The sequence below is a fragment of the Nanorana parkeri genome, unplaced genomic scaffold (genome assembly GCF_000935625.1).
Source record: "Nanorana parkeri isolate BGI_ZX_2015 unplaced genomic scaffold, ASM93562v1 scaffold1252, whole genome shotgun sequence".
NCBI lineage: Eukaryota > Metazoa > Chordata > Amphibia > Anura > Dicroglossidae > Nanorana > Nanorana parkeri.
Genome location: NW_017307520.1, coordinates 319,426 through 333,954, shown reverse-complemented (window position 1 = coordinate 333,954; position 14,529 = coordinate 319,426). Strand labels below are relative to the sequence as shown.

General features: G+C 41.2%; 1 protein-coding gene across 1 annotated transcript in view; it reads right to left on the bottom strand.

Moving 5' to 3' along the window:
• The window catches only part of NR4A3 (nuclear receptor subfamily 4 group A member 3), a 29,354-nt gene extending 18,489 nt beyond the window's left edge, over positions 1-10,865 (bottom strand). Inside the window, exons 1-5 of the mRNA XM_018568851.1 lie at positions 10,673-10,865; positions 10,263-10,550; positions 6,414-6,543; positions 5,194-5,366; positions 4,403-4,605 (exon numbers count right to left, since the gene is read on the bottom strand). Of these exons, the coding sequence (XP_018424353.1) occupies positions 4,403-4,605; positions 5,194-5,366; positions 6,414-6,543; positions 10,263-10,550; positions 10,673-10,813 (935 nt within the window). The 5' untranslated portion in view covers positions 10,814-10,865. The remainder of the gene's footprint in view (positions 1-4,402; positions 4,606-5,193; positions 5,367-6,413; positions 6,544-10,262; positions 10,551-10,672) is intronic.
• Positions 10,866-14,529: the final 3,664 nt, after the last annotated feature.

Below are 14,529 nucleotides of genomic sequence, written 5' to 3'. Positions count from 1 at the left end.
GCTGCAGCCGAGTTTGGGCTACAGGATGTGGGTGTTCAGTCCTCCTCAGTGGAGACGGTGCTACTTCAAATTTGCAATTGGTTTTTGATCAGGATAAACCCTTCAAACTGTCCTGACATAAAGAACAATATATTCCTAAATTAACTGAATACGACTGGCAGACATTTTTAACTACTATCTTAGTACAGTGATATCCGCTGGATATAAATGAATCTAAAGCTAAGAAGTGCTCCTCATTGGTCAGCGTGGTCAGAAGCATTTCTCATTGGTCAACACAGTCAGGTGAAATACGTAATGCGTAGCTGCGATGCTGTGTATGGGAGACAGATTTTTCCCCCGGCAGCTGCGGAGGGGAAGCAACGTTCATCCAAAGTTAAGAGAAGGGAGAGGTAGCAGATTGGTAGGGGTAATTCCATTTTCCCAAATTCCTCTGGGAAAGTGGAATTACCCTTTAACTCCATCTTAGATTGCTGAGATGTTCATTGTATTGCTCTACTAGCTCTGGTATTATTTGCATTTTTTTGCTGTTTGGTTTTTGAGGTAGAAATCCACGTTGCTTTTGGAGGGGTGCCCAGAGTCTGAAAAGACTGAAGATAGGACACGGAGAGAGATGGTGTCAAGGGGGTACGGCTGAGCTGTGAGTGGAACCCACTGGCAGGAATGATAAGGTGATCTGAAATAGCGGTACAAGAGGGAAATCCAAAAGCGTAGTCAGGTCCAATCTGGGTCGGGGCGGGCGGCTAGATGCAAAAACGGGAAGGCAGGCCAAGGGGTCAGTACACGGGAATCGAGAAAAGGGGTAAGGAAGAGCAGCAGTAGTAAACATAAGGGAGCTGGGTGATCGCACCATCAGGTATAATAACTCAGCAACAAGACAGGGCTCTGACTGGGATTTAGGACCACCCCCTGGTTGCCAAGACGACCAGGAGGCTTCCCCATCCAGGAGCCAATAGCATGAGGGAATGGGTGGATAGTGTGTGCTGGGAACCTCCCTCCTCAAGGCCAGCACCTGGTGGTACTTAATGGGCACGGGCGCACTATGCGCGCGCCTCAGTGCATGCGCACGCAGTCTGTCCACCACGCGCATGCGCACCCTGGCGCCAGGAGTTCTGCCAGGAAGAGGGAGACCCCGTGCCCTGTGCAGCATCTGGCGACCCTGGTAAGAGGTGGCACCCCTGGTACCCTGACACACGGTGTCATCTTAGGAGGCAATGGAGCTGTTGTATTTGTTGAATATATGAGGTGTGTCTGGGTTTGAATCATGAACATTGGCTTTAGCACCTTTGCTTGGGCAAGGAAGGACCCCTTTGCTGTGGTAAGGTAGAGAAATGTAGGCAGAATGGACTGAGGCCAATGGATGTGAGTGTTGCAGAAGTTACCTGGATTATGTGCACTCTGCATGAGCTCCCCCCACCACATTACATTTGACAGAGTTACATAGTTAGTCAGGTTGAAAACGTCTACCGAGTTCACTCAATAGAAAAATTAATTTAAAAAAATTACAAATTTGCATATACAGAAACCAAAACCCACAGTTGATCCAGAAGAAAAACCCTCATAAAATATCCCTCCTGAAATTTCCTAAGGCAACCAGAAATTCCCTGAATCAACAACCTACAGTGGTGCAGTGGGCTGCGCGGGTGCTAATGGTAATATGCTATTTATGATGGTATCCAATAGCCTTTATAACCCAGGACTGGATAAACATGCAGTGATGGGATGTATGATAGGTCTCATTAGCAGATCTCTGGTTATCAGTGTTCTCCTAATGAATGTTATTGCAACCTTGTTAAACCTTGTTGATGGCAATTCCTGAGGTTGAATAGATGTCTTTTTGAAGTTTCCAGACTCTCTGGAATCTACTCAATTTAGACATTGTTTATTTTTTCTTTCAAGATGTCTGTACGTTGGGACTGTGTGCTGATACATACAGACAAACGATTTTAATCTAATCGTTTTGCAGACTGGTGAACTTTAACAGAATAAGAGTGCCACTGTGTTTTATGACTCCATTACTTACCTCCAATTTTTAACCTCCTCCCTACTTCTATATCAACTTTCGCTATACGCTTTCTACGCTCAATCTCTTTTCTTCTTCCTGTCCATCAGGAGCCATCATGAGATTTCCACAGGCTTTAGATGGTTAGGTCCATATATGTAAGCAGTTTTCATATATATTCAAGCTTACCTTATTGATTAATGAAAGTGTTGAATAGAAGATCACCAGCACTCACAGAGCTCAAAGTTTTAATTTTTCATTCCTCTTTATTGATCATCAAAGCCGCATGTGACGCATGTTCAATACAGAGGAATTAAAAATTCACACTTTGAATTCTGTAAGTGCTGGTGATCTTCTGTTCAACACATTAAGGGTTTTTCACAGAAGAGCCAAAGGATCCAGCCGTAGCTTCGGCTGATTCTTCGGCTCTCTTCGTCCGTCTGAGCCTTTTCGGTTCAGTCGAACCGAAGGCATGCTGTTCGGGCTATTCACAATAGCTGGTACAGCAGCCGAAGGCAGCCGAGCCGAACCCATATGCCTGAGCTCGCCTAAGCCGTAGTGCCTGCCGAAGTGTGGAGAAAGGTCGGCCGAAGCCGAACGTTCTCCTCGCAAATGACAGCAGGGCAGAGTCAACCGTGATCTCACGGATCGCTCCGCCCAGATGTAATGACAGATCAGCGTCCCTAAATGAGCTGGGGACGCTGATCTGTCATTAAACAACAACTGGGGGGAGCTGGCCATGACATCACGACCAGCTCTGCCCAGTTGTTTTTTTTTGCTTGGGACCTGCTAGAAGACTCTGGCCAATAGTTAACAGTTGTGCAGAGCTAGCAACGTCACCGCTAGCTCCGCCCAAATGTCTATATTTTGCCTGCATCTGTCAGATTCTACATTATGCGGCGGGAGTTTGTTGCATGTGGTCGGGTCGGCGTGCAGTTTAAAAAAAAATATTTTTATTTATTGTTTTTTTTCTTTACATTTTTTACTATTTTCTAAACTTTTAATTTTCCTATTTTTTAAAAATAATTTGTAAACTTTTTTTATTTATGTTTTTTTCTCTTCTGCTTGCTACCTCGGAGGTAGCAAGCAGAATAGCTGAGCTAAATGCCGCTCGGCGGCATTCGGCTAGTCACTCACTGCCGTTCGGCTCCTATGAGAATAGGGGAGAACAGCAGCAGGTGAGCTGCCTGAGCATCGGCTCAGCCAATCCAGATGTTGGATCGGCTGAGTCAAAGTCCTACTACACTTCAGCTCATCCGAACAAGCAGAACATATTCGGCTGACTGAAGGCAGCCGATGTACGGCTGATTTTAGCCGATGTAAGGCTGAAGGGAATAGCCGAACAGCATTCGGCTTACTTCACTTCCGCTGGGTTATTCGCTCGGCTGCCTGTGGCAGCTTTGTGAATAACTCTCTTGAGTTACACAGCACCATCCGTGTTTATCACTGCGAGCACCACGACTGTGGAACGTCATAACACTGTATGGAGTACAGCTGATCTACTACAACACTCATTGATTAATCATACTTGTAGTCTTCTCTACCTTGCCCAGAGATGTTCTTCATGTAAATTTCATGTTATATTATACACTATGTAATAGAGTTTTTGGGACATGGTTTTGATTATTAAATCAAGTACTAATGTATACTAAACTGTGTCTAATACTGAAAAATATTTAAATGTTGATGCCACATGCAGACAAATGCATTGCATTCAAAATTAAAATAATTTTTTATACTCACAGATGTTCAAAAAATAAGATGAATAACAATTGCTGCTATCGGCATGGCACTAAGCATAAGTTCTGTACAATTTTGGACCCCTGGGTAACCCTGGACATGGGACAAATGCTATTATTGCCCTGTGTGCAAACTTGCTAATGGGATGCCATGGTCTGAATAGCCTGGGTTCTTTCCCGTTCCCTCTTTGCAGTTTCTTTAGAACCCACTTACCTCTGCCTTCCCTTTGTTCTTGTCTTTACACTTTCTCTTCTTTTGGCTTTCTCTTACTTTTCTGGTTTCTTCTTTTTCTAATTCACTGTATCAATGGTGGGCTTGGTATATACCTTTATGAGCGGACTCACGGACAGCCTCTGCTCTATTGTTTTTTCAGAGTGAAAGTGATTCCTGCATATGGAGACCCTTTAGGGTTCTCATTTGATGCTGTGAAAGTTCTGTTTCAAATGTATTGCACTATTTTGTATATTCTGAGGCCCATCTGTTGTACTTGTATTTTATATTTTTGTTTTCAATACCTAATAAAAATGATTGTGACTAAAAAAATAAGATGTAGTAATAAAATAGGGTTTAGACTGTCATGTGGCCTATCAACACATTAGAATCTGTGTCTCTTTAAAACAAATTATGTAAACATTTCAAAATATAAACATAAAGCAGGAATACCTGATCGAAAGTCTTAGTAGAAAAAGTTCCAGAAATGCCATTTCTATCAGTAATGTCTGATCATCATGTGAAAGTTCAACAAATCCAGGAATTTTTTCTGCCCATTTTTTAGAGATTTCAATGGAGATAGTAAGGAGATTGTAGAACTGTTGAATACATTCTATATCTGTGCTGGCAGCTGCCTGGTCAGTGTCACTAGAGTACTGTGGATTAAAAGAAATGCATTAAAAACCGTGTTTATGTATTTAATTCTCAATAAGTTTTGTTTAATTTTTATGAATATTTTCTATTATTTTTTTATTAGGAAGAAGCATACAAACAACATATTGGTACAAGTATTTGCTATTCGTAACAAAAAAAGCCATATATGAAATAGACAAACGCCTGTATTTAGCACTATATAGTACTTTATAGCAGTAACTATTTCTCCCTGAAAATGCTCTGTCAGCTGTCCCTTTCTACTCCAACAACAATATACACTGCCAAAAGGCTAATGAGAACCTTGAATTTTATAGGGTGGGAGCTGGCACATTAGAAATCCACCATTACTGGCCCTTCTATGCCACCTGACCACAGTTCAAAGGCCAGGAATTGCATGGTTGGTAATTGGTTGCTCTGGTGGTGAACAATCACATTTGTTCACCATTTTGCCAAATTGGGAACATCTAGAGTTCAGGTCGAACTCATGGTCAACTCTTACTCGAAGCTCATCCCTAGTAGGAACTGATGCAAATGATGTATATGCTGTGCAAAACATTTGTAAGGCTATAAAGAAAAACAAGTAAACTTACTGTAGAGTAGTCTAGATCCCTGGGTGAAGAGTCTTCAACTGCTTGAATCAAAGCTTCCAACAGACTGTTTGAAGGAGATGGCAAACTCATTTGAGATGATTCTTGATGAGATGGACTTTTTGGTTTAGATGGAAGTCTTCCTCTTCTTCCTTTCAGACTATCTGTCCTTACAACTAAGTACATTAATAAGATATGCCATGTCAAATTATATTTCCTGTAACTGGTACTTAGGCAAGTACATTTAGGTAGCAACACTATTTCAGGTATGTACAATCAACTGTTACTATAGTTTTGGGTACAGTGAAGCTGATTTACTAACATAGTTGGGAATTTTCACTCAATAAATTGTGTGAAGATCCACTTCAATTATTCAATCAAGTAAAAAGCTTTCATGTGTAGATGAAATAAATTACTATGTATTTATTTCAGCTACACATGATTGGGTATTCAAAGTTAACGCAGCTACATTTTGTTGCTTTCTTACGTTATCCAAAACAAAACAAAAAATGTTTGGCTATACATACATCTCAAATCCATGATCATCAAGCATTACTTTTTTGTTCTGCACACATTCCATTAGGGCTCCTGCACACAAAGCGCCATGTGGTAACTAGGCGCTGTGTTAAGGCAGACAGTTTATCTGAATTTATTTATTTGAATGGGGCTCAACATAGGAAAAATGCATTTTTTTTCATTGCGGCACAGCACAACGCAGGTGCATTGTATATGCGTGTTGGTGTGAAATTCAAATTTAATTAAAATGTACATACACATCGTGCTGCAGTGTACCTCACTAAAAGCTTGCAGAACACACTGCAGTTAAGCAATAAGGCTTGGTCCAGGACAAACACCAACCTGCGATTTGAAGGAGAAGTAGCACTCTCTGTTCTCTTGTACTATTACTATAAGCATGATTAGTGTTTGAATGACAGCACTGTACAAATTAATGGAGCCCCAGCAGGACTATAGCGCTGGTCCTCCAGGAGGCTAGTATCAAGGCAAATGTAAAAACCTAGGCTGGTTCTATGTAAAATGGATTTAATGGATGCAGAATGGATATATTGTTTTTGTTTTTATATCTTCCTGGGGGTCAACTTTAACAAATTATATTTTATCTTCACACTGCAATTCAAATTTTATAGTAGAAAAGAGGACAGTACTGTAGAATATCAAGTTTCTTTGCTAATAAGCTTACAAGCATAATAAATAAAATATTTTACCTTCTTTAACCATGCCAACGCTGAGGCATTTTTGAAATCTGCAGTACTGGCAGCGGTTTCTTCTTCTTTTGTCCACTGGACAAGTTTTATTTGCCAGGCATACATATTTTGCATTTTTCTGCACTGTTCTCTAAAAATATATACAAGAGAATACTTTAAATTGGTGGAAAATACCAGAAGATAACAGAACAAGACAGGTAATTTATCACTGCATAAACAAAATGCAATTTGCATTATTAGGTAAAGTAGATCTTCCTAATTCAATAGCCTGCAGTAGAATTCCACATATTAGAACTAATAGTGCTTATTGCAATAATCAAGAAGACTTAAAAAAGATTCAGACACATTTAATGATACAATACAATTATATATGAAATTGCTGCTATTAAAGGTTCTCATTTACAAACTTTATTTTATTTTTATTTGTGTAACTATTTTTCTTTGCTGACTTTTGTTCATTGTTGAGTGATGCTCTTTAGAAGATATACAATAAATAATTTAGAAATCATATAAATCTTTTGTAATTAAATCTTACATTTACACATTTCTTTTTTATACCATGTGTACTTCACGAAAAGGAAATTTGCAAGTGGAAGTGCACTTTTTTTTTTAAACTAAAAACGCTTTATGGGTTACAGCACCCATCTCCTATCTATTATACCCTCTCCTTTGCACCAGGTGTAACTACAAGCTCTATAGAGATTATTGGGAGAGCCAACATAAAGTATATCTGTACTTTAGGAATCAGAAGATATACATTATATATTAACACACATTTGCATCACCAATCTTTAAACAATTAGTTTGCATGGAATGGTTCTTTATAGATTGCCTGACCTGGCTTAAAACATTTCTAAGGTAATAAAAACTGCTTATATGTAGCTTGTGATACCTGCAAGTACCTGTTTTTCTCTTTAAAGCAAATCCACTGTCTATGTGGAGTCACCTTTGATCTTATACCCTTCTAGAAGACTTGACTTCTACCAAAGTTGGGGACTAACATTTGCCCCCCTGATGCCAATGCAGCCTTCAAATGCCAGGAGTAGTCAGTAGAGGCTCTTTTATTTGACAGCTGAATTGTGGCTTAGTGCCAAGAAGGGCTCTGGCCTAAAATAGACTTGGGGGCTCTGTACTATATATTTAAAATGCCACTAAACTCAGGAGTCAAGTCTTAAAAATGCATTCAAGTACCTTATCTATTAACACAAATGTAGCTTATTTGTGTATCACTCAGTTGTAGATCCTCAAATCATCTCTGAATTCATGCTAACACTGTCCTTCCTTCTGGAGGGTAGCTTCTTTCATTCCCCATGGTCCCTGTGTGTGTTGTAAAGTAGCCAACGCTCCAAGATCACTCCCGTGGTGGACTACAATCTCGCGTTTAGTTTACTAATTTATATTGAGATTGTAGTCATCACAGGAGCGAGCTTGGAGCGATGGCTTCCATACAACACACAGAGGGACCATGGGGAACAAAAGTAGCCACCCTCCAGAAGGAAGGACAGTGTCAGCATGATCCCCTAAGCATTGGCCACGGTATCCTTTTTTAGGGTGGCTCATTTCCCTTGCAGGATGCTATGGAGCCACCAGCACACATAAATCTAGATAGCCTATTGCACACCTGATCAATGTGTTCTCTTTTTTTGCTTTCTGTGGGTGCTGAAGTGACCAGCAGATGGCGCCGCCAGAAATAGCATTGAAGGACAAATACACCAGCACGTTGTCTTCTTCATGAATAAAATGCCGCTATTGGGGTCTTAGAGAAAACATATCACAAGTGGAAGTGTGATGTTTCGGAGCCATACAGGGTCCCTTCCATCAGGCATTGCCTAAGCCCTCGTTCACACCTGAACGTTTTGTAGCGCGTTCTACGCTCGACGAACACTCTACAAAACGCTCAAAAATATAAATCCCATTGTATTCAATGGTCTCGTTCCCACCTTGGCGTATTTCCGCCCGTCCCTAACGCGCTACAAAACGGCCCACGCCTGAAAAGGTACAGGTACTACTTTGGGCCGTTTTGTTGCGCGTTTCCATTGGGATACAGCCAAGTAGCCTTCGGAAACGCGCGTTTGTCGCGCAACTTTTTTACCGCGAATCGCGGTAAAAAAAACGACAGACGCGCATATGCAATACGCCTAGGTGTGAACAAGACCTTATGAAGAGACCCTGTGTGGCCCCGAAACATTGCACTCCCACTTCTGATATGTTTTCTCTAAGAAGTCAATAAAGGTGTTTTAATTATGAAGAAGACAGTGTGCTGGTGACTTGCTCTTTCAATTTCACAAGCACACAGCATGGCAAGACACTCCCATCCCTCCGCTCTCTGCTCCTCCCTCCTGCATGCTAGTAGATGGAAAGCTGCGGGAGTTTGCTCTGTACATTGTGATCTTGTACTGCACAGGAAATTCAGGAAAGATGAGCTGAGAGAGTTTGAATAAGCTGTTTGGAAACATGATGATCAAGTGCTTAGGCAAAAAGTTAAAGAAATGCTGGCCAATGTATATTTGTTTGATCGGGACTCAAGATTAAAAAAAAAGATTGAGAGTTTATTACTACTTTAAAGTCAAAATATTTTTAAGCTTTTTCAAATGCTGTTTAAATCACTTACACCACATGCTGCTCCTTGATGTATACAAGTTTTAGCTACCTGCAGAATCAGCTGGTTCCCTAAGCACTGGCCTTGATATCCTGTTTTAGGGTGGCTCCTTTGCCTTGCAGAGTCCTATGAAGCCACCCTTGTGTGTGCTAGTAAGCTTGGTGTGCCTCTAAAAACACACAGGCACAGCAAGGCAAGCCACCCCCCTGTTCTTTACCCCTTCTCAAAGCTAGTAGATGGACAGCTGCTGGAGACTGTCCTCTCCTTAATGATCTGAGAGAGCTGAGGCCAGTTGTTTGGAAACATGATAACTGAAAGTGTTTGGGCTAAAAGCTAAGAAATGTTTTGCTGACCATGTGTATTTGTTTGATTTGGATTAATTATTGAAACAAAGTTTGAAAGTTTAATACTACTTTAAATTACTTAATTTTTATTAACGCCTTCCTTCTAGCTAGTTTTTGGGCTTTTTGGACTGTTTGTATAAAACTTTTTTTTGCTTGGTTCATTTTGTTAGTTGGCTTTTTATAGCACGACATTAAAAAATACTGAAAATCCATGGTCCTTTATTTAATTTGTAAATAATCTCAACATACTTTGAGCTAGAACATACTTTGAACTAGAAACTCAATTGTATAACACAACAAATTGCTGTCTAAAACCTGCAAGACAAGACTGAGGATTTACATTACCTAGGTAGAGGAAATGTTTTTTTTACAACATGCTCACTTTAGATAGGCTTTACTTAATTTTTATCTTACATCCCTGGACCAAAAGGTGGCAACTCTGGGCAGGTAGAAAGTGGTTGTCATTTCTGTACCTTTTGCTTGCCTGGATGTGCAGGCATGATCCTACAGCCCTCAGGCATATTAATGGTCCAAGACTTCAGTAACATTGCCTCAGCTAAATGTGAATGGTCGCTTGAGGCACCCATTCATGTTTAAGTCTGTGGGGAAAGGTGTGTTAGAAACTCTAATGAGTAAGAAGGTTTTTCAACTTGTATGATCACTATTGTCCCTTCCATTGGGTCTTAGCTCTCACTTTGGCATCTTCACCTTGGGTAGTAAAGGACCTTGCCCTGTCACTGATTGCCTGCTCTCTTTTAATAAACACTTCCCATCACAGTCTAGTAAGTGAGTGTGAATTCACAGATGGATTGTAATGCAAAAACCCTTTAATAATACATTTAGTAAGTGTACTATTAAAAGGACATCTTTACACATATGTATCCTGACACAGACATGGTTTCTTACTTTGAAGAAGCCTTTACATCCCTCACATGTCCTAACTCCATAGTGTTGACAGGCTGCATTATCTCCACACACTGCGCATGATCCCTCCCCAGTTGAAGAGCTTCTGCTGGGTGGTGATGGAATACTGCCCTCACTTACCATGTTAATAGCTTGGCCAGTTGCGAGGGGAGAAAAGACAAGATTTGACACCTTTGCCATTGGTAAATTAAATGATAAGGACTCCACTGATATTTGTGCTGCGTCTCCTGGAAGGCCTGCTGGCATGTTATGAGAAGATTCATAGCACACCTGAGGGTTATACAGTGGTGTATGAGGAGGAGAATTCTTAAAGCGAAAAATTGGAAAACGTGGAGAAAAAGTCCTATGTGGGGTCTCCATCAAGTTACTAGGAGTCATGCAAGAATGAGTACCTGGCAAGGCATGAGTGTCTTCCCACTGTGGTGACTTGTGAGTTGAATATCCTGGTGTAGTTGGAGTTGATGGTGGAGATGTTTTGAAATACACTGAAGTGCTTGGCAGAACATCTTCTGTTTGCTGTGGAGCTGTACCATGGTAACTGGATAAATTGGGATTTTCCATTTTTATCAGTGGTCTCTGCCCACATGCTTGTATTTGGTACAAGCAAGATGGTTTACATTCATAGCTTCCTGAATACCCCTCAATAAAAGTACTAAAGCTTGGCAAAGATGTGGTTGCTGAAGCAGTTATCTCTGTGCTTCTTAGTTCCATGTTACATTTTGTACTTGCAGAATTCATCACTTCTGAACTGAAATCAGAGGCATGGCCACAAACCTGGGTAATGTAAGTGGAACCAGGTGGTGTGGGATTATACTGTATGCAGGGCATATCTGTAAATGAAAGAAACATAACAATATTCTAAAAAAAAAACGAGTACTGTAAAAATGTAAAACATATCATGTAACAAATACTTTTTGTACTTATTGTAAAACTTGTTTTTCTGAATTCTTTAAGGGATACAGAATGCAGGTATGCTGAGACAATTTGGGTTATACTGCTGCCCTCAGGAGTAAATGGTCACTGGCAAATTAAAAAAGCTGTTAGCCAGCCAGATATAAACCCTCCTATTCCCACCATACTTCAGTTTTGTAGGAAAGCAGTATTAGAAGTAGATCACAAACACAGAGGGATAGGACCTGTGTCCCTTAATGAACGTCAAGAAATGGATTTAAAGGTAAGTGAGCTCGGTCGCAGAATCGTCGATGTCGTCACTTTCAGTGTCTGATGACGAATTTCCCAACGAATCGCTATCACTCAATTCTGCAAGTGATTCTAATTTACTATCGCTGTTTTCTACCTGGTCTAAAACTGCTTTTGACCTAAAAGGACGCATTTTGGATGCCATGGACGTTGTCAAGTTTCCAGGCAGAAAGAACAGTAAAAGTGCAGGCAGGGCACTGGACAAAGCTCTAGGGACAAAATTGAAGTGAAATGGTTTGATACATAAATGTAATCATTGCAGATTACATTGTATTGTGTGTATTCTGTGTATATTGCATGTTTTCACTTTTGAATTTCCTGCCGCTTCTGCCCCCCGCTGTGATGCCGAAAACAAAACTGAAAACCAAATGCCGGCATCGGCCAGGCGCATACAGCAGAGGACACCGCGGGCTCGCAGGGACAAGGTAAGTGACACTTTTGTGCAATCCCGAGTGTGGCTCGGGGTTACCGCTTTTGGTACTGATAATTAACCCCGAGCCACACTAGTGAAATACCGCCAGGGAGGTTAATCAAAAACCTGTTTACTTTCTCATTGCTCTCCAATGCTTGGCAATGGGGCAAAGGGTCCTGCTGTCGTGGGTCGTGCGTCGCTACAGCAGGACCCTTTTTGGAGCGGATTTTGCCGCGATTCCAGCTTGCTCAATGCAAGCATTTGCGCGATATTGCGCGACAAATCGTGCGATATTGCGCAAAATGCAAATCGCGCGACAAACGGGCGATTTGCAAATCGCGCAGTGTGAATGGGGCCTTAGTGTTAACAGTGATTGATGCCCTTGGAATTATTGCTTGCACTTCGACGTTTGCGGGATATGTAATGTGTGATGCAATAGTTGTTTTCACACGTAGGTGCGTAGGCTAACAAGCCCCGACACGGGGCACAGACACGGTGACAGGTCCTCTTTATAGTCTATTAGACCCCTAATATTGTTCCCCAGAATGTGAACAACAGAAAAGACTGGAAGGTGCAGTTCTGCCCAGGCTAGAATCTTGGCTACCTCTCTTGCCGCAGAACCAATTCAGAGATGTTATTATACAGCGGCGCAATGCAGAATACCACCAGCAATAGAGGAGCAACAAATCCCAGCAACAATACATTATACAGCGGCGCAATGCAGAATACCACCAGCAATAGAGGAGCAACAAATCCCAGCAACAATACATTATACAGCGGCGCAATGCAGACTACCACCAGCTATAGAAGAACAGCAAATCCCAGCAATAATACATTATAGTATAATGTATTATTGCTGGGATTTGTTGTTCCTCTATAACTGGTGTTAGTCTGCATTGTGCCGCTGTATATTCATTATACAGCGGCGCAATGCAGAATACCACCGACCAGTTATAGAGGAACAACAAATCCCAGCAATAATACATTATACAGCGGTACAATGCATACTGCCACCAGTTATAGAGGAACAACAAATCCCAGCAATAATACATTATACAGCGGTACAATGCATACTGCCACCAGTTATAGAGGAACAACAAATCCCAGCAATAATACATTATACAGCGGCACAATGCAGAATATCACCGACCAGTTATAGAGGAACAACAAATCCCAGCAATAATACATTATACAGCGCCACAATGCAGAATACCACCGACCAGTTATAGAGGAACAACAAATCCCAGCAATAATACATTATACAGTGGCGCAATGCAGAATACCAGCAGCTATAGAGGAACAACAAATCCCAGCAATAATACATATTAGATAATTTGTAGGCAAATCTGAAAAGGATATCAAGTTAACCTGTATCGCAGGTCTTCCCCGTGTATAGTAAAATAATTTACAATTGAAATGACGGGATTTTTCATGTTTTCCATGGAATGACTTGTAAATGACACAATGGAATATGCCACTGTGCCGGTAGAGGATGTCTTCTAATGATTTATTTGATACGTCAAATAATTCTTACTGCAAGTCCCATCTTTCTTCCCAATATACTCTATGGGCATTCCATTGTGTTATTCACCTGTCATTCCATGGAAACACATGAAAAATCCCCAAGTCATTTCAATTGTAAATTATATTACTATACATGGGGAACACCTGCGATAAAGGTTAACTTGATATCTTTTTCAGATTGGGCATTGGGCAGATTGGGCATTCCGTTTGGCTTCATTATAGTCTAAGGACATTCCCATACCCTGTCATTCCATTCTGTCATTCCTTTTAGTATGTTCCATTTACTAATTAAACTCTACAGGCAGCACCAACATTTGCAGCTTCAGAGCGGCCAGTAGGAGAGAGAGGGAGAGCAGACAGGTGTGATCAGAGCCGCCTCTCCGAGCAGAGGAGAGGCAGGTAAGTTCCGGCTCCCCGTCATAAAGGTCCCGCCCCCCCCACACTTCACGCCGGGTTAAGTAGACAGTGAGGGGAGAGCTGCACTCGCAGCCCTTCCTCTCAGCTGTCACAGGAGTTCTAGCACAGTACTGTGCTAGAACTCCTGTATTGAGGGTGACAGATTCAATAAGGAGAACCTGTCACCTCCGAATGCTACCACACATGCGGCTTGTTAGCTCTTGTGTGATAGCAATAAAGTAAAGTGAAAAAAAATAAACATTTATGAAAAAATAAGTAAAAAATAATAATGAAAATTATAAAAAGTAACAGATAGTAAAATAAAAAAAAAAATGATTAAAAAGAAAAAAAAATGATAAAAAAGTTTTTAAAAAAAATTAGAGGTGCACAGAGCCGTCAATCTTTTTCTGTATCCCCTGTTATCAATGAACAGGAATCCTCTATACTGAGTGTTCCTGTTCAATCATAACATGAGGACATTGAGTATGGGGTCTATTCACAAAGCTGCCGAGGGCAGCCGAGTGAATGACCGATCAGAAGTGAAGTGAGCCGAACACTGTTCGGCTATTCACTTCAGGCTGGTACGGCTGATTTCAGCCGTACATCGGCTGAAATCAGCCGTACATCGGCTTGCTTCGTGTGGCTTCGGATCAGCCGAACATGTTCAGCATGTTCGGCTGACCCGAAGTGCAGAAGGAGTTCGACTCAGCCGATCCA